Raw genomic sequence first — 19,821 nt, forward strand, 5'->3', positions numbered from 1 at the left:
CCCCCCCCCCCCAGAGGTATCGTTTCACTTGAAGGGTTTTGTGACCACAAGCATCTTCGACCAGCGAGGATTGAACCTGGGACCCTCTGGTCACAAGTAATAAGACAAAGCATACAGAAGATACCATGGTTTAAAAATAATGGTTTGTTTATTATACAATGCTTACAAAGTTAAATGATGAAGAATAATTTTTTATACAAGATTTATGCTTGGAACATGAGCTCTCTCTTTTGGAGCAACCATCCTGGACTGGTTGTTGTTCCCATCGTCATGCGATTTCACGAGAAGAGTCATCTTAGGGCCAGTTTTCCATAGAGATTCCTTATCATCAATAACTGCTGCTTCAATGGTGACAGAATGAAGCCCTGCTACAGAAAAGCCTAGTAAAAACTGAGTTTGAAAGTAATCGTAATGTGGGGTAGCAGACTGTGATAGAGTCATACTTGGACTGGTAGGCGCACTTTCTGCAAATGGCTAAAAGTGGAAACATTGAATGTCAATATAACAAAGGAGAGTAAACAATTAGTAATGTGACAGCAAATTAATTAAAATAAGTATATCATACTTTATTTTCTTGTTGAGGTGTTCTGCTTTGTTGACTACTAACTGTGACAAGTATTTTGTCCACTTTTCTGAACAGGCCAGGTCTTGAGCCATGTTGCACCACTCCTTCAACTTTTACTGAAAGCTGTGAACTGCTTTGAATAAGGATTGGTTCTGAATTTTTTGGCTGAGGAGAAATTGCTAACTGGAAGTTAAAGAAGAAGAAAAATAAAAAGTAAATAGATAATAGATAAAATCTCATTTTTATAAACAATCATGATTTTACAAACAGCTAAGCTTAATAGTACCAAAATGTTTTTTATTGAAACAATGCTATTCGATTTTATAAACAGTTTATAAAATATAGAAAAAATAATTGTTTGAAGAAAAAATATAATTAGGCACACATTTAATATACAAAGTAAATTAAGATATATACTTCTAAATGTAATAATTGATTTTGACACAATTTTAAGAATCAAGCAATGTGTAATAGAGCTACAAGAAAACAAAAATAAGAGATGACTAGTTGTTCTCGCTGATAAATTATGAAGATTACCAACTAGAAAAGAAAGCCACTATTTATCTGGAGGAGGATTTTGAGAGAGACTAAGACCCATCCTGGGTTGTAATACCAAATAAGAACCTAACTAATCTTCCCCATAACTAATATTTTGAACAAGGGTATTCTAACATTAATAATTTTCATTGCTTGCCAAAAGAAACTATTCTCAGCTGCCATGAAGTGTTTCAATCCACCGAGACATTAATTGAATGCAGTCAACTTTACAACATTCTAAAACCTATTGCTATCTTTGTTTGCCAACCCTGCTTTTGCTGCCTACTGCAACTCGCTCACCAACCTACCTTCGGATGTGTGCTTTTACAAATAAATTAGCTAAAAGAATGTTAATTGAGATTTTAATCAATATCTCTGCAATTTAAAGTAGTACAAAGACGAGACCAAGTTGATAAAATACTCCATTTGCTCACAAAGCCTTCTTATAATGCATACGTAAGAAATACAAGTTTTGTATTTATGAAGGTTAAAAAAAAACATTATGTAAGATCCACACAATCACTTTAATTCCCTCGTAAAAATAATTCAGTGGTAGAAATCCAATCATATTTTTCTGTCAAATGTGAAAAAAACATTGCAAATTCGATTTTTGATATTAGCTAGCTAAATCTAAACTATTCAATTAAAAACTTAGCAGATTAATGTGTCAAAGGGGATTAAGAATAAGACCTTTAACTCTAAGTTCTATTATTATATTTTGGAAACCCTTCAATAAAAAAATAAGCATATTTTCAATGATGTAACGACATCCATACAAATCAAAGGTGAACCAGATCTAAAATTACAGACGGAACATTTAAACTTTAAAACATCAAGGGCTTCTGTATGCCATCACTACAACACAGTACTGAAAAAAACTGTTAGTAATATTAGTAATTAACTAGTTATTTTTTAATAAACGGAAATCTCCCAAATGATTGTAAACTTTCACCCCTGACATTTAAATTCACATAAAAATGAAATACATGCTGATAGACGAGTTTTCATTTGACAATGTTTTAAACAATATTTAGCCAATCTAGAAAAATTGGTAAGTATAAATAAAATAAATACTTTGATGCTAGTAGATTGTAAAGCTTGGAAGAAAAATCTTGGTAGGCACAAAGGAATGAGGAATATGTCATTACTAATCCTTAACAGAAAATCTGTTTCCTACATTGAAAGAAAAATAAATGAACAAGTAACTAAATAAATCAGAATTATTCAGAAACATGCTGTGAAATGAAATAACTGATTTAAATCTAAATAAATAATCAGAATGAAATGGTCACAAATAATATTGTATTTTCTTAATTGCTTTAAAGTATAAGGGTGATTCTCCAAAAACCTAACACATTCTCTAATCACAATTTTTTAAATAATAAAAATGCTTTAAAAAAATTTTGTTGGGAGCTTATTAAGAGAAAAAAGAGGAAACTCACTTTAGGGTCATTTCACGGTGTTTTTGACTTTTATGTCGAGTCCGTAACATGACCTTTTTTTGCCATAACTTTACTGTTTGATTCCTATTCCGAGTCACAACTGACTACAACTGTATTTATGTCGAGGACTGCATATTAAGTGTCTTGCCTCTATTATTTTATATACCGATAGATGGCAGCACCATCACCGGATCGAACAGTTAATGAGAATTTAAAACTAGTCCAAGAGCTAATAGCTACCTGGTGCTAGCACCCCCAGAGGTATCGTTTCACTTGGAGGACATTGAGACCACGAGCATATTTAACGTCGCCCAGTCCCCTTTAATGACGACGGTGGGTGTTCGAACAGCGAGGATCGAACCCGAGTCCAATGCCTTACCGATCAGGCTACCACAGCCCTACTGTTTGATTAGCATATTATTTTATTTTCAGCTTTTCCCACCAACTCATATTAAAATAATTTGCAAATCAAACAGTTATGGCAAAAAAAGGTCACATTACGGACTCGACATAAAGGTTAAAAATACTGTGAAATGACCTTTTAACTATGCTACACCCCTCACAAGAGGGGATCAAATTTTCACACACCAGGAGAGTGACAAAATGAGTTGTATAAAAGGTTATCAAAAATGTTGATGTATATTTTAAAAATAATTTAAGTACATTTAGAAACGGATTGGGACACTCTAGGAGAGTGACTGGTTATTCAAAAAAAATTGGCAGAAAAAAAAAACAAATGAGTTAATGCTTCAATCAACAATGGAACAACATCGGAAAAGTTATTTCTAACTACAGTCGAACTCGCTTAGAACGAGCCCTATTTTGACGAGATTTCGGATTTAGGGAGGAAATAGAGATTTGGTTGGAGATTTTGTAATTTAGAAAATGCCTGTTGATTTTCTCCTCAGAAAAGGTTATTCATTTTTGGAAAAATTCCATTCATATTTTGAATTAACCAACAGTTAGAGATGAGACATAAATCATGAAAACGAGTGATGAAAGATCCTTTTTTTTTTGAAGTTCGTGGAGTAGAGGAGAATTTAAAAATTATACATATTTCTTGAAGAGAATGTTATCTTTTATGACGTATACTCCCAAGGATATTGTAGCCGAAAGTTAAGAGAGAAAAAAATGAAAGCTACCACCATAGTGACAAATGTGAAGAATTTGAATAGACCTCGACATACTTGGGGTCTTAAGTACAGAAAAACCACAAACTGTTTTGAAGCCACGGATGCAAATGACTATGTTTTTTGAACCCAAAGTTCCTCGAAAACAATAACAATAAAGAGACAATAAGACAGTTCAAATCAAATAGCCAACTTCTTTGGTGCTGTATATAAATATAATAATAACAAAGCAAATATCTATGAATTTTTATGATTTTTTTCACGAGCACTCGGTTATAACAAACAAATACCGCAGTCCCTTTGGCTCATTATAAACGAGTTCGACTGTATTAAAGAAAAAAAGAAAAAGAAAAAATAAGTCAATCAATTCTTGTGTTATGCTTCTGGGACATGATATTAATAGGATTTTGGAAAATCACCAATAAGTAAAGTTGATACAACTTTTTTACATTTATGAATTCATCAATTTCATTATCTATGAGATATGTGGCATTAATAAGCAATCCAGCAAACGCTGATTAAAAAACTAGTATTTATACATAATTTTCTTAAATTTTAAACTATACAATGGACATTTAAGTTCTTTTTTCCAAAAATAATTAACAAAAGATCTTACTTGTTTTGACACAACTCTTTCGTCATAATTCACTGTGAAATCCCTGATGGCAGAAACAGCCTTGCGACACGCTTCTCCCATTTGGTAATTTTCAAGAGATTGCTTTGAGTATTCAATTGATAGAATATCTTCTTCACCGGTACTGAAACTATAATGTGCATGAATAAATAAAAAAGAAAACATTATTATTTGTGATCTTTTAATTAATGCTTTCAGATTTGCTGCATTATACAAAAGGCATTAAGAATTATTTGCTGAATAATTTACACCATGGATTTAAGTTCTAGATTACAGAACCGTACAGAAAGATTAAAACTTATCTAATTTAATGACTGTTTAAACAGTACAGCTGATGATCCTTTTAAGAGAAGCATTAAATATTTTGAAAATGTAAGACAGAAAGTATGTAAGTGATGAATGAAGTATTCAATTTGGTTCTATGGTTTAATAACTTTAATTATGTATCAATAGACACATTGCATAATAATAAAAAAGCAACATCAGCGGACACTATGCTACTGCAAATTATTTCTAACTTTTAATTGGGCATAATTAAGTATAATTTCATTCAGACTGATAAAAAAAAAAGAAATTTAGAATAAAAATTAACAAAATCAGGAAAAACGTGACAAATACGCATGACAGGAGAGTTTACCATTTTTTGATTCAAGATGCTGAAATCCGAAAAGATTAGGTCCTGAACATTCCAGATTTGGAGTCCTATACTGTACAACAGACAGCTATGCATAACGCAAAAAATTAAAAACAAATTTCACTTACCCCATTCCTTGATTATGTTGAGACACTTTATCTATTGCTTGGGCAATCAATAAACAACTTTGATGCAATCTTTATTTACATTAAGAATTACAATTAAAAAAAAAAGAAAAAAAAACATTTTTATAAAAAAAGGGGGGGGGGATGTTTGAAAGAGTGATATTAAAGAATATTCAGAAGAGTGCAGACATCCTCCTGAAAAGCTAGGCAGATTACATTTTCACTTATTTTAATTTTTAATACAAATGTTGATAGTTCATTTAAGAAAAATTGCCTTGTAAAAAAATATTCATATAAATAATTCATATATATAACTGCAAAAATTTGAAACTAACAATTTTTCAACAAGAAAACCTACCCATCTCAAATGTATATTTTTCAGCATTGTAAAACTGCATTCTATTCTACCTAAGTTATCAAACTCATGATCCGTGCAACAAAATTAAGAGGAGACTTCCCCCGAATATATACTAGTTCTAGAATTAAATTTCAATACTTTTTTGAACAACAGTAGAAAAAGACATTTTCAGATCCCATTTTCACAATATGTCTTTAAAACATATTGAAATTTCAGGGCTTTGGGGCTTCCTTGATGGGGTTTGGGGTGGGATAGCAGATAGAAATTCAACGCTTTTTTAGGATTGCTGCTGTGCAGAAGGAAAGAAAAATTTACTAATGCAGTGAAAACTCAAATTGCCCAATGTTCATTGATGATTAAAATTATGCAAATATTTAAGCATAAAATCAACAACTACAAAAGATGTTTGAAAATCAGTTAAAGGCAAATTTATATTTCATAATATGATCTGGGCAGATTTAAAACATAGCATTATATTAGACAATAAAAATGAATCTTTAAAAATTATCATCTTATAGTTGATGTTTCTTAAAGAGGTATTGTCTCTTGAGGCGTTGAAATGATCTAATCCATTAGGATACCTAAACCGGCTTCTCCTGAAAAAATGTATTTGCTCTTTTCGTTTATCATAGAAAATGAATTGATTTAATAGATTTATTTAAAAGTGCACTTATCACTTTAAATTTCAAGAAAAAGTAGAAACTGCAGCAGAATCAAGAAAAATATTATCTGTATATTATTAGTAAAGATATATTCTACATTTTTATTTTTTGCTACATCACTTGCAAATTCAACATGGCAAAAAACATCAGAAACTATTTTAAACAATCCCACAAATTAAAAATTAGATTGGTAAAGTTCTGCTAATTGTGAAAGAAAATTCTATTAGTTTCATCATAATGCTAAACACAAAATTATGCATACTTATAATTAAAGAGAGTAAAGGATACAATTGTATATTTGTTAAAGTTTTTGGATCAGCATCAAAAACAGATTGATAGAGAGCACCATACTGGTCAGCAAGGCTTTTGAAATCTTTGGCACATTTTCTTATCTGTACAAAGGAATTCAACATATATAGTCTTACATTAAAATGGGACTTTTTTAATACGAAATATTATAAAATTTAAATTTTTGACAAAGGAAAAAAAAAACACACCACAGCTGATGCATCGTTAATGACAATTATTTTTATTGTGCTTTTTGACAGAATATGAAACAAAGAATTATTGTCATATGTTTTTCACAAGTCACTTCTTATTTATAACATTATAAAGCAATACTTTTAACACTAAATTGAAGAAAAATAATTTTCTGTAAATGAAAAGGGGCACACTCAGTCCTGAATGGGATTAGATTGCCAATTTTATCCATCAAAGTTGCCAATGCAATTGACTAAATCAAATTTTTATACATAACAACATGCCAGAGGTAATAGTGTAAGCAATACAAAAGTAAAGCTTAGCTGAGCAATAAACAATTGAGCAGTTATTCATTATTCAATGAAGAGTTGAATTTAGGCTATCACTAGCCCCAATTATGATTCATCTCAAAAGAAAGGAAAAAGATAAATAAACAAAATAAAATGTTTCAAGATAAATTCTAAGCCAAAACTTCTAAATAGAGTCATTAGAACAAGAAACATTAGCATATGGTACATATGACCACTCTAAGCATACCTGCATGACAACTCGTCCGCACTTTTGCAGTTCATCTCGTGTAGCTGCAGCAACTGATCCTGCTATAGCAGGAGGCGGTGAAGTCTTTACACAAGAACAGGCTAATTGGAGTTGCAGTTGTGCTCTTAAGACTTCACACCGCAATCTCAGGTATTCACATTGAAACAACAATGAATGATGAGGTGTAGTAGCAGCCTGTAGACATATGATGAAAAATATTATTTTCAAAAAGGTAACATTAAATTATTTTAGAAAAGCAAATTATTTCTGAAAGACATACCCCATAAATACTGTAAATCTGAGGTTCTCAACCTAGAGAGGGGAAGGGGGTCCTCTTAGGGGACATAGAAGAATTTCAAGGGAGGCCCGAATGTTTAAACAAATAAAATGAACAATGGAAACTATAATTTGCTGAATTTTGTGGTCAAATATAAATGTTTTTGACATTACTGCTTTCTTTTTGAGCTTTTCAGTGTAGTTTTCATCCCACATAATTCTGTGAATCTAAATTCATCAGTATTAGCTTACATAAAGTCAAACTACCGATCATTAAAAGTAACCGGAGGTGTGCTTTGCCGAAGTTACAGCCTAATATTCATAAACTTGTCTAGGATAAACAGTAGCAGCCCACCATTGATGTTACTTTTGTTATGTTGATGTGACTGTTATTTTATGCCAAAATCACCTAGATTCTTGATACCTCAAATTATTTGTATTCAGTGCTTTGAGTCCTTAACTTCATTAGTCCTTATTTACAAAAATAAAAACTAAGTTATGGGTAGTAATGTTAAATTTTGTGCTTTAACTTATATTTTCACTTAGCAACTAACATCAACTATTTTAACTGGGTTGTTTTGAGTTCCAAGATTCCGATTATTTTGCCATGTAAACATAACACTCCAGGGTCCCCCGTACCTACCACTATGTGTGGTTTAAACGGTTGGATGAGGCCCTGGAGACAGCTGTGTTAATCGGTGAGTTGATACATTGTATATGTCGTACATAATGCATGCAATACATGAAATCATATTCCGACAGACAGGAATTTTGCATACACAATTTTAAACTCACATAAAGATTAATAATAATAATAATAATAATAAAACATACACACACATATACAAACATACATATAGATATATATATATACACATTACACAGGGTACACAGCTATACACCATTGAGTAGTGGTAGCAAATCAACAAAGTGACACAAACAGAAAATACACTCAGCTACATTCACCAAAAACAAAGCCAACAATCATTAGATTGTACAATGTAATAGGAGACATGCAGAAGGACAGAATGTCTAAAGAGGCAACCATTAGATACTAAAGCTGTGGGTAAAAAAAAATGCATGGGTAAAAGAAATTAGATTGAGCTCTGGTACAGGTAACCCTCGGTTGATAAAGAATGGAAGATTGTGTTAAGACGTGCGGTGCTATGCCGCAGTTTAAGTGCCTGCTTCAGGCGTTGTTGATGGGATGTGCCCGGAGGACAGCGGAGATGGTGGGCTTCTGTCAGTGGGCAGTCAAAGATGTAATGGAGGCTGTCCCCTATTTCTCTGCAAGAGCAGAGAGGAGAGTCGATAATGTTAAATCTATTCAAATATGAAGGAAATGGGCCGTGACCTGTTGAGAAAATGGTGTGACAACGGTGTGAGATGCGCGGGTAGAGCTTGATTGTTGGTAGCATATCGTGCAATCCTCTGCTCGTCTCCGCGTTGTCCCATCCGTATTGCCAATCTATACAAAGCTGACTCGTTAATAGCCTCTTGAGGTGTGACGCGGGGTATTGGACACTCGCGTCTTCCTGAAGTCCGGTAGTGTCTGCCGCTAATTTGGCAAGACGATCAGCTTCGTCATTCCCTCTGTTGTTTGAATGGCCTTTTACCCAAAAGATGTTAAAATTTTTAGTAGAGCTGAGTACCTGTTTTTGAATTGTTTGGACTAATTGATTTTTGCTAAAAGAATTTTTAAGGGCCAATAGAGATGATAGGCTGTCAGAGAAAATTTTGAACGGGTATTGAGGAAGGCTTTGCGTATAAGCAATTGCATTTTTGATGGCCAAAAGTTCTACTTGGAAGACAGAGTTTCCTTCCCGAAGTCTCACCGAAGAGGAACTTGTAATTGTGTTACCCGAAAAGGAAACAAACGCGGAGCCCACACCAGTCATGGTTTTTGAACCATCTGTGTAAATTCTGCGGGATAAAAGTTGGTTTGGATGGATCTCTTCAGTATGGATGAAGCTAGTGTCTACAAGTTGTTCATAGGAGCATTTGAACCATTTTGGAGCGTCAGTTTCAAAGAGCGTACTTTGGAATTCGATTCCGTCAAGATGAATTGGTTTTTGTTTGATTAGAATGTTGAAGGACCACATATGTTGCCTTATTAGTAGTTCCAAAGGGGGGATCCCAGATAGTATGTAAAGGGCTTGATGTGAGGTTGTGGAATATTCACCTGTAAGAACAAGAAGGAAACGGCGTTGGATAGAATGGATTTTATTTACGAGGCGTACTCCTAGATAATTGCCCCATAGGCCAGCTGCGTGCATGAGGGAGGATTCGACCACCGCCTTGTAAAGTAGACGTCTTTGATGAAAACTGATGCCCCAATTACCCCCCGCTAATCTTTGAAATTTGCTAAGAAGTGTTACTGATCTAGTTTTTAGGTAGTCGAGGTGAGCCGTCCATTTTAGGCGATTGTCGAGTACCACCCCCAAATATTTTAAGTTATTTTTTCTGATGATGTGGAAGTCTCCCATTAGAAGAGTGGGGGCTCTTTTGAGATTCCTTGGGACTTTAAGGTGCATATATGCTGATTTGGAATTGGAAGCAGTCAGGACATGCTCGAGCAGCCAGGTGTTGACTAGTGAAAGAGTGTCGCGCGCAAAGGTTTGCAGATCATGCGTGCTCCTTGTTGAAACGAGAATTGCAATGTCGTCCGCAAAGGCCTGCACGTGGGTGTGATCCGGCCATGGAATTCGAAGTAGTGAAGCCACGACGATATTCCACAGTTCCGGTCCGCTACATGAACCTTGCGGACAACCTTTTTTCTGTTGGATAGAGCATGAGCCTGTGCTTGTTTGAATGAAAATTTTTCTGTGAGAGAGGAAACTGCGATATATATTTAAAATGCCCTCATCGCAGTGGGAATCGGCGAGGTAATACATGATCTTATCCCATGGAAGATTGTCAAAAGCTGAAACAATGTCCAGGGAGATGAGCACCATTTGATGCCCTCTTGCAATTCCTTCCTCTATTTTTGCAAATAGTGCGGCCAAGGCATGATTAACGGAACGCCGCGGGACGAAGCCAAATTGGTTTGGGTGGTGGAGGTTGTTAAGGGAAAGGTGGCTTTGGAGACGGAAAAGTAAGATTCTTTCAAAGATTTTTGAAAGCACTGGCAGAAGAATTATTGGTCTAAACCCGAGTAGCATCAACTCATTGGCCGATCATCGAAATCCGATCAAACTTTGATCGGCCGATGATCGGTCGATGATCGGATTCTGATGAGTTTTCATGGGAAATTGCTGCAATATGTCTCATCGGCAATAGTAGAATCCGATCATCGGAATTCGATGAATTTTGCTCCCTATACCGATGAGATTTGGAGCAATATACGAGCAGTGCTGTTTCGAGGCGATGAATTTTGGATGAAAATACGATGAGATTTGGAGCAATATACGAGCAATGCTGTTCCGAGCGATGAATTTTGGATGAAAATACGATGAGATTTGGAGCAATATACGAGCAGTGCTGTTCCGAGGCGATGAATTTTGGATGAAAATACGATGAGATTTGGAGCAATATACGAGCAGTGCTGTTTCGAGGCGATGAATTTAGGATGAAAATACGATGAGAAGTAGTAACAACTGCGATATAGGGAGAAGTAGGAGGAAAAAAAAATTAACAGTGGGAAAGGGGGTCCGCCGTCTTGTATGATCAAGTGACCCTTCCGCCATCTTGAAAACTTTCAGGAGGGGTATTTTTGGATGATGTCATTTGGGACAATTATTTTATATATTTTATTTTTTTTAATAACTTGTTTATTTTCTAATTAAACAACTTTTGACGAACGTGATTCATTAGCTCAAACGAAGTCGCTTTAGCCGGGAATCGAACCCTAGACCTCTGGAATACGAGATTCATATGCTAACCACTGGACAAGTAATGCTCTTTCCTAGGAGGAAAATGTATTAAATGGAAAATCATTTGTGGCGCCATCTATCGGGTGGCAAGGCCATGACAGATTTCTGAACGAAAAAGTGAGAACTTTATTCATTGAATATACTTGTGGCGCCAGCTAGTGAAAAGTCGGAGTCGATCATTTTGCCCGCAAACCGAGTAGGAGTCGGTAATTTTGGAGTCAAATTGAACGGAGTGGAATTGTTTTGGAGATAGAGAGAAATCATTCAAGAGTCGGAGTCTCATTTTGTTCGCAATTCCAGTGAGGTAATCGGGGTTGGAATCGTGGAGTTAAAGTGGAATTGATTTTGCAGCAAATCGGAGTAAACCCTTTCAAAATCCAGGAGTCGGATTCGGAGTCAAAGTCTCAGTCATTTTTCCTCCGATTTTCAACCCTGAATGTTGATCCGTATAGCCTTATGTTTGATCAATGACACTATCAATTGTCGGATATTCGAATAATAAAATTTATCCTATTTTAACAGTTGGGAGATTTCCAAAAATTTTAGATTTCGAAAATTTTTATCAGAAAATTTAAACAACCTACTTTTTTAAGATAAAATGTAACTCGGCAAATTTTCATCGGAAAATTTGATCGTTACGATCTCTCTTTCCGATGAAATGTAGCTCGGCAAATTTTCATCGGAAAATTTGATCGTTACGATCTCTTTTTCTGATGAAATGTAGCTCAGCAAATTTTCATCGGAAAATTTGATCGTTACGATTTCTTTTTCCGATGAAATGCAGCTCCGCAAATTTTCATCGGAAAATTTGATCGTTACGATTTCGTTTTTCGATGAATTTTCGCTCGGCAAATTTTCATCGGAAAATTTGATCGTCACGATATCACCTTCCGATGAAATGTAGCTCGGCAAATTTTCATCGGAAAATTTGATCGTAAGGATATAGTTTTCCGATAAAAAACAGCTCATCGAAAACAGTTCTCGGATTCTGATCGCAACGATATCAGCGTGCATTACGCGATGAGTTTAGGAGGAGTCGATGATCGACCGAGCAAAATCCGATGAGTTGATGCTACCTGGGAAGGAGGTAAAGAGGGAAGGATCCTTACCTGCTTTCAGGAAAAGTATCAATACTCCCTCTTTGAGAGGTTTTGGAAAAGTTCCTAGTGCTTGGCAGGCGTTGAAGTAGTCTTTAAGGAAATTGGGGAAGGTGCGATGAATAGCAGTCCATATAATGTAGTCCAGGCCATTTTTACCTGGTGCTTTCTTGCGAGGGAGTACTTTCTTGCTGAACTGCATGTTCAACCTCCTCCCTCGTAAAAGGAGTGTAGGTTGAGGGTGGGACAGGGGGATCGACTGGAGGATCTGGTTGGTCTTCTGGGTAAAAATGGTTCAGGATCTTTTGACAAAAAGAATCTTCGGTATCAGTAGTGGCGGATGATTGATGCATATAAGTTGGGGAGAAAGCTTTGCCGAAGCAGATTTTGTAGGGTTTGCCAAACACATTTTTGCTGTGTGTGCAGAAGGTTTTCCAGGAAGAGGATTTAGCTTGGCGTATTGCTCGTTTGTATTTGGCTAGTGCTTTTTTGTAAATGACTTTGAACTGATTCTCCAGTGAGGAACCCCTGTTGCGCTGGAGACGGCGTCTCACAGCAGTGACACACTTTTTTAGAACAGTCAAACCTGTATGCCACCATTTTGCCGGTGAAGGTGTGGCGAAATTTTTCTTCTTGAAAGTTAGCTCTGCACAGTCCTGTATAGTGAGTGTGAGAGCTGTTGTGAATCGATCAAGGTCATCAAATGTGGTCAGGGTTGGAAGTAGGGCAATTATTGGTGGCAGTTTAACTTTGAGCAGTTTTTCAAATGGTATAGTAGTATATAAAGTTTTATAGCGGATGAACCGTGAGGTTGAAAAAGAGCTGTCGATATTAATAAAAATATAATTATGATCACTTGCTGATATGATATTGCTGACATCCCAGCTAATGTTGCTGCAAATATTTTTGGAAAAGGTTAGGTCTGGCCAACCATGACCATGTGCTGTTTGAAAGGTGGGAGGGGAGTGGGGAGAGTTCAACATGTTTAAATTCAAAGTAGCAGCAAAATCAAGGACGGCCTCTCCCCTTGCCCCGTCTCTGGAATAACCGAAAGTTCTAGGAGGGGCATTGAAGTCCCCTCCGATGAGGATGGGGATGAGATTTATTGAGTTAATGAAACTCGAAAACTCGAGAAGAAGTTCTTCGATTGGTTCGGCCGGAGACGAGTATGCTGAAAGCAAAATGAAGGGGGAGGTGTCCATTGAGACCTTTACTGCCACAAAGTCATATGACTGGAAGGCACTTATAGTTTTAAGTTTATCTGTGGGTAGGAAAATTGCCGCACAACCACTGGTTGACAAGACTCGGCCCCAGGAGGAAGGGATATTGCAAATTTGTTTCTTGACCAAGTATGGTTCCTGAGCCAAGAGTGCATGAATTTCTTGTTCTGATAATAATTGTTGAAGTAAGGATGTAGGTGCAGCCGCTCTTTGAAGGTTTATCTGAACAATCTTCAGAGAGGGAGTGGAGTGCCATGTAAACAAAAAATGTTGCACCAATAAAATCAAAAATATTTTTTAGAGCAAGGCATGCATTGTTCTACTAGCTCTCAAGCAAATAGAATTAAAATGCAAGAGACATTTACAAAAAACTGGTAGCTACCGATCCTTAGGGCTGTCTGGATTATATCAGAACTCTCTTCAGTGCTGTCCTTATCCCTCTGTGTTTTAGGGTTAAAGTAGGGTTCCATTCTTATTATGTTTACAAAAAATATGACTTTATACCTTATGGAAAGTACTGTCTAAAAGTAATGTCATTTTTTAAAAAATAAATTTTAACTAGTTTTATTTTAACTCAATAATATAAATACTCTTGTTATCAACAACAATTTACCATTTTGTGCGCAAATTTTCAATTCCAGATTGATAACAAACAGTTGGTTTTGAGCAAAATATTTGTCAATGGCTGTTGTGAATATCAGTTATTTTTTTTAAGTTCTTGTAACATAGCAAATGTTGTAGCAATCGGAATAAAGAGAAATTTGATGGTACGTTGTCAAGGCAGTATATTCCACTCATGGTCAACAGAAAAGGAATGGAAAGAAAATATTATGAATTGTGGTGGGATGCCTTCTGCGCCACACCACTCAACATTCCATCATCTGATTTCCCTTTGTTTCAATCACTATAGGGCAAAAAACTTGAAAATCGACCGATATCCAAAATACTACCTTCTCCAAAATCGACTGTTTTCTAATTGATATCAGAACTGAAAATATGCAAACTACATGGAATTGCTTATAACAAGAGTAATTACATCAACAATTAATAAGAACTAGCTAAAATTTTATCAAGATGAAGGAAAAAAAACCTTTCAAATTCACCATTAGTGTCATATTGGTGTGATTCTAAGTTTGTTGAGGAGGGGGAAGTAACAATAAAAATCTAAGGTTCATCAGAATCTTAAAATTAAATATTAATGAATAAAAAGAAAACACAATAACAACACGTAACCAAGTCATATATAGATTTCATATTCAATAGCTGTTTGGTATAAATCATTCATAAAAACAAAATCCTTAAAGAAACACTTTTGACTTCTAAAATAACTTACTTTCAACGCAGCAACAGCTTTCATATAATGAGTAACTGATCGTGAAACACAATCAACAATATCTTGTGAACTCCTGGTTGTTTTGGATATTAAGTAACTCTCAGCTTGACTCATTTCACAAAGACTAACCAGCCAAAAATAAAGGTGTTCAGAACTTACCTTTAAAAAATAAAAACATTTAAGTACTGTATAAGTTTACAATACAAATAATTATTATATGATACAACAGAGAAAAATAGGCTTTGAAAATTATGATAAACAAGATTCGGGTATTAAACTAATAAAGATAATTTAAAATTTTAATTCTTTAGCAAGGATATATTTTAATATAAGATTGGAGGGGGAGGGATAGAAAGGAAGAAATTTAAAGTAGAATAACAATTAACACAACAATGAGATTATCCTACTGCTTACGAGGTTTTTATAAATTTTCTCTTCATTTTAGTTTTAATAACCTTATACTTTAGGCTCTTTACAGTACTTCTAAAAATTCTAACACGCTTTTATTAGATTCACCTGTATGTATGTATGTATGTATGTATGCATGTATCTTGTAACGGAATCTTGCAGCTCAAATTTCGCCCACTTCCTGTGATCGGATTCTTTTGAAATTTGGCACGGGACCTCAGACCCGATGATAATGCAATATTCTATAATCAAATTAATTAATTAACTCTTTTAATTGTTAGTTTCCTCCAATTTTAATCAATATTTTGGCCTAAATCCAACAATGTGAGAAAGGAAATTTTTTAAAAAATACATGAAAAAATGCTCCCAAAAATTATTTAAAAATATCTATAAAAACCTTTAATTTTTCTGCATCAGAGAAAATTTGTTCCAATGTTCCAAGGTAATTAGAACATGAAATATATTTGTTTTTAAATAATTTCATGCCAAAATTTAGGTGAGCCTTCAATTGGAAATTCATTGTTGATCAGACCATTGTTGAACAAAACTTTTATTCAAATTTTCAAAGTAATATAAATATAATTTCCGCAAACATACATTGATGACTCACAGTAGCTTTCCATCGGGGGGCCCTTGTCTTAACTTTAAGCTATTACCTCACACTCGTTTTATAAACAATTTCGTCGCCTGATAATTCTCCAAAATAAGACTAAAAAACAGAAAAATAAAATAATAGTTTAAAAAACTAAAAAAACACGCTTTCGTAGCAAAATGAACTAAAAAGTGAAAAATAATCTTTGGATGATAGTAGTTGACCAATCACTTAATTTTAATATAATACAAAAAAGCGTGGGGGGGGGGGGCTTCTTATCTGTCTTGAATTTCTTCCATTTGTTGTTCAAGCAAAAATGTAAATAGACAGCACCCCACGCTTTTTTGTATTACATTAAAATTAAGTGATTGGTCAACTACTATGATCCAAAGATTATTTTTCACTTTTTAGTTCATTTTGCTACGAAAGCATGTTTTTTTAGTTTTTTAAACTATTATTTTATTAGTTTTAATAACCTTATACTTTAGGCTCTTTACACTACTTCTAAAAATTGAATTTTTTTTTTTTGGGGGGGGGGGGTTGACGGTATTTTTAAGGGGGGTTGAGGGGCTTGCTCTTGGGGTTTTTGTAGAATTCAAGGGGGTGCACCCTTGGAATATAATATTTTTCAGTGAGCAACAATTACAAAAAGACTTCTTTAAGACACTTTTTACGTTTTAGATTTGTTAATAGCAACAATGTTTTATAATATTTTCATAATTTTTTAAAAGTGAAGTAGAAAATATTGCTATGAATGGTTATTAATGATAACAATTTTAAATGATGTCACAATACTACTCAACCCCAGTTAATAACATAAGTTTGATACAAGTTAAATACTTACTCTATCACACAGATAAGAAAATATTTTAATGGCAAACTGATGGTGCCCATATCTAGTTGCCTGACGACCTATCCTATACGATGACCAAAAATCCACACAGTTGATGGCATTCATAATTGTAAAATCGTCCTGTAGCAACCATGGCTTATCCACACTTGTTTGGAACAATAATGTGCACACCATACCCTAAAAAAGAATGAAACATGCAGATTTTTTTTTTGGAAAACTGTAGGAACGTTAAGACATTAAAATTATAAGATATTCAACATACAATAGCTTTAACTGTTTGTGCAGTGATTTGAGGCTGGGATGTGAATTCTTTCAGTTTCTGTATAAGTTCTGTTTGCCAACAGACAACAGCACCAGCACTTTTATTTCCAAGTGCACAAAGAGCAGTGCATAAAGGCACTACACACAAATCTGAAAAGAAAAGTTAAATCATAGTAACAAAGGAATAAAGTACAAGACAACAAAGTGCTGTACAAAAGTAGAGACACTGCAACATTTTAATTTACAGCACTCTTTATGATTTCCACACATAGGAAAAAAAAGATTTGAAATATTTGAACTTTTGACACAAATAGTTATTGACATATACCTTTTTTTATTTATACAAAATTTTGACACTATTATTATTACCTTTTTTTTTTGGACAATAATTAGAACATGAAAACTTTTTTTTTCATAAGAAACAAATGAATATCAGTACTACAAGTTCAATTCAAGAACTTGTGAAAAGTATTATATGAATATGTATTTTATATTACATAATTTTTTCATATATTTCAGCAAGAAATTTTTAGGTTTTTTTTTGTAGCAACATAATTTATCTTTTTTTTTTTTTCAATCTGACAAACCTTGATAATTTTAGTTTATTGAATCATAATGTAAATTGACTGCATGATTATCACAACAATTAAATTTTCTTTTTACATAAAAGTTGGTTTTTTAGTTTCAAAGTATATGTTTCAAATAGACAAAAAGGGTTATCTGACAATCTATAACTGTAGCCTAGTAAAAACAAATGTTACAAAATTAATGTTTATACTATACAAGAAACTACTTTTTCAGCTCTGGTTGAAAACTTTGTCATATTTAGAAAGCAACTATAGTATGTTTGTTAATTTTTTATACATTTTGAAAATAGATATTTGAAAAAAATATATATATATATTACAGCTGAAAATGAAACATCAATTACCTGGAAAATAATTTTTACATAAAGAGTCATCATTCCCAAATTTAGGTAGTTTGAAAGTTAATCAAAACTACACATTTCATTAAAATAATTTCAAGGTGTGAAAAATTTATATACCAGATGTTTTGCCAATCAAAGAACCAATAGCATCCACAAACTGAATACACATGTCAGGAGAAACTTCACATATGTTTACAGCACATTGAAAACATTGCTGAGAAAGAAACAAAAATTAATTTTTTAACAAAAATTATACATGTTATTAGAAAAATTATTTATCTTATTACAAAAATGATAAAGATATTTTTTTCTCCATTGTTTAAATTTCGTCACTTTGAGATGACAGATACATGATTTTTCATTAACTAACTCTTTACTAATAATAAAGCTGAAAGTCTAGCTGGATCTCTGTGACGCACATAGTGCCTAGGCCGTTCGGCCGATTTTCATGAAATTCGGCACAAAGTTAGTTTGTAGCATAAGGTGTGCACCTCGAAGCAATTTTTTGAAAATTCGATTTTGTTCTTTTTCTGTTCCCATTTTAAGAAAATTTTACACAGCAAATTATCACAACGTGGAATAGTAAATTACGCAATTATCATAACGTAGAACCCTAACATGGGCGAAATTTTAACATAGCAAATTGGCGAGAAATTCATCATCCATTATTTGTAAATATACAGGCGAACCAAATGACCTTTTAATTTTCTACTGTGAGCAAAGCCGTGCAGGTACGACTAGTTACTAATAAAAGAGTTAGCAGTTGGATAATACTTAGCGTGAAAAATTACCAAACTGCAAAGACTAGAAGTATGGGACAACTTATATATGTAAAAAGTTATTGAAAAAAAATCCTTTTTATACAAGAATCAAACTGAATATGTGTGCTAGTCTTCAAGAGACTGGCAGATGGTTGATGAATTAACTTTTTGAAATAAAAAAATAACTGCTGAATTTTGGTAGCATTTCATGTATTAGTGTTTTTTAAAAAACCTTTTATGGGAAAAAAAGCAACCTTAAAGCAACATAAAACATTTTTAGCATGGAATCAAATTTTTTTAGCACAGCTCTTTATTTTGGTGGAATAGTTAGGAATTTTAAACCTGTTTCTGAAATTTTCGACCTAGAATAAATCTTTGCTTGCTTTTTTTCTTCTTATTTTTTTTAAATATAAGAGGGAATAACCATATTGTCTAATTCCCTAATATGAGAAGTAGTGAAAGCATTTGTCATTATCAACACATAAAAGCTTCAAATCCACATTTAAGTACTTTTTTCTGATTATTCTTGAAATATTTTTGTTTTGGTGTTTAAATGCAGATTTCTTCTTTCAACCAGATTGCTAAAATTTTATCAACAAATTTAATATTCCTTATGTTTCAAGTACACTAGAAAATTGATTATTTCTTTATTTTTCATATTGTATTTATTTTGAGAAGTTCCATTTAGTTATTTAATTTTGAAGATAAATTGCTATTAAAACCTTATTATATAATGATATTTTCATAATGTTAGCAGTCAAGTTTTGATAAAATTTGAAAAGAAAAGTGGGAAAAATACTTAATTTTCTTAATTTACTCCAATTTTTACTAGACTAAAAATTGTGTAAATATTTTGAAAGGTTTATCAATAATTTTCATTTTCTAAACTGAAAGAAGTGTTCCAGCAATATGATGAAGTTGTTTTTGTTTCTAGAAAAAGTTCAAGTAGAAGTTCCTACAATAAAACTCTTAGTGATTTTATTATTTAGAAATAAAATTGCTTATTTTTTATTTGTGCCACATGTTTAAGTTGACTGTTTTTGTCAAGTACAAAACTAGTCCTATACAGTAATGTTCCCATCAATTGTTCTGAGGGTATACTCCCGGTAATCCACT

General features: G+C 33.6%; 1 protein-coding gene across 1 annotated transcript in view; it reads right to left on the reverse strand.

Moving 5' to 3' along the window:
* Positions 1–139: 139 nt before the first annotated feature.
* LOC129227046 (integrator complex subunit 7-like) overlaps positions 140–19,821 on the reverse strand; it is a gene marked incomplete in the record, with an annotated part of 34,689 nt that continues 15,007 nt past the window's right edge. Inside the window, 11 exon segments of the mRNA XM_054861686.1 lie at positions 140–474; positions 566–748; positions 2,177–2,275; positions 4,291–4,438; positions 5,071–5,139; positions 6,376–6,479; positions 7,105–7,299; positions 14,903–15,061; positions 16,747–16,932; positions 17,018–17,166; positions 18,062–18,158. Coding sequence (XP_054717661.1) covers positions 193–474; positions 566–748; positions 2,177–2,275; positions 4,291–4,438; positions 5,071–5,139; positions 6,376–6,479; positions 7,105–7,299; positions 14,903–15,061; positions 16,747–16,932; positions 17,018–17,166; positions 18,062–18,158 — 1,671 coding nt within the window.

This window comes from Uloborus diversus, chromosome 7, assembly GCF_026930045.1.
Source record: "Uloborus diversus isolate 005 chromosome 7, Udiv.v.3.1, whole genome shotgun sequence".
NCBI lineage: Eukaryota > Metazoa > Arthropoda > Arachnida > Araneae > Uloboridae > Uloborus > Uloborus diversus.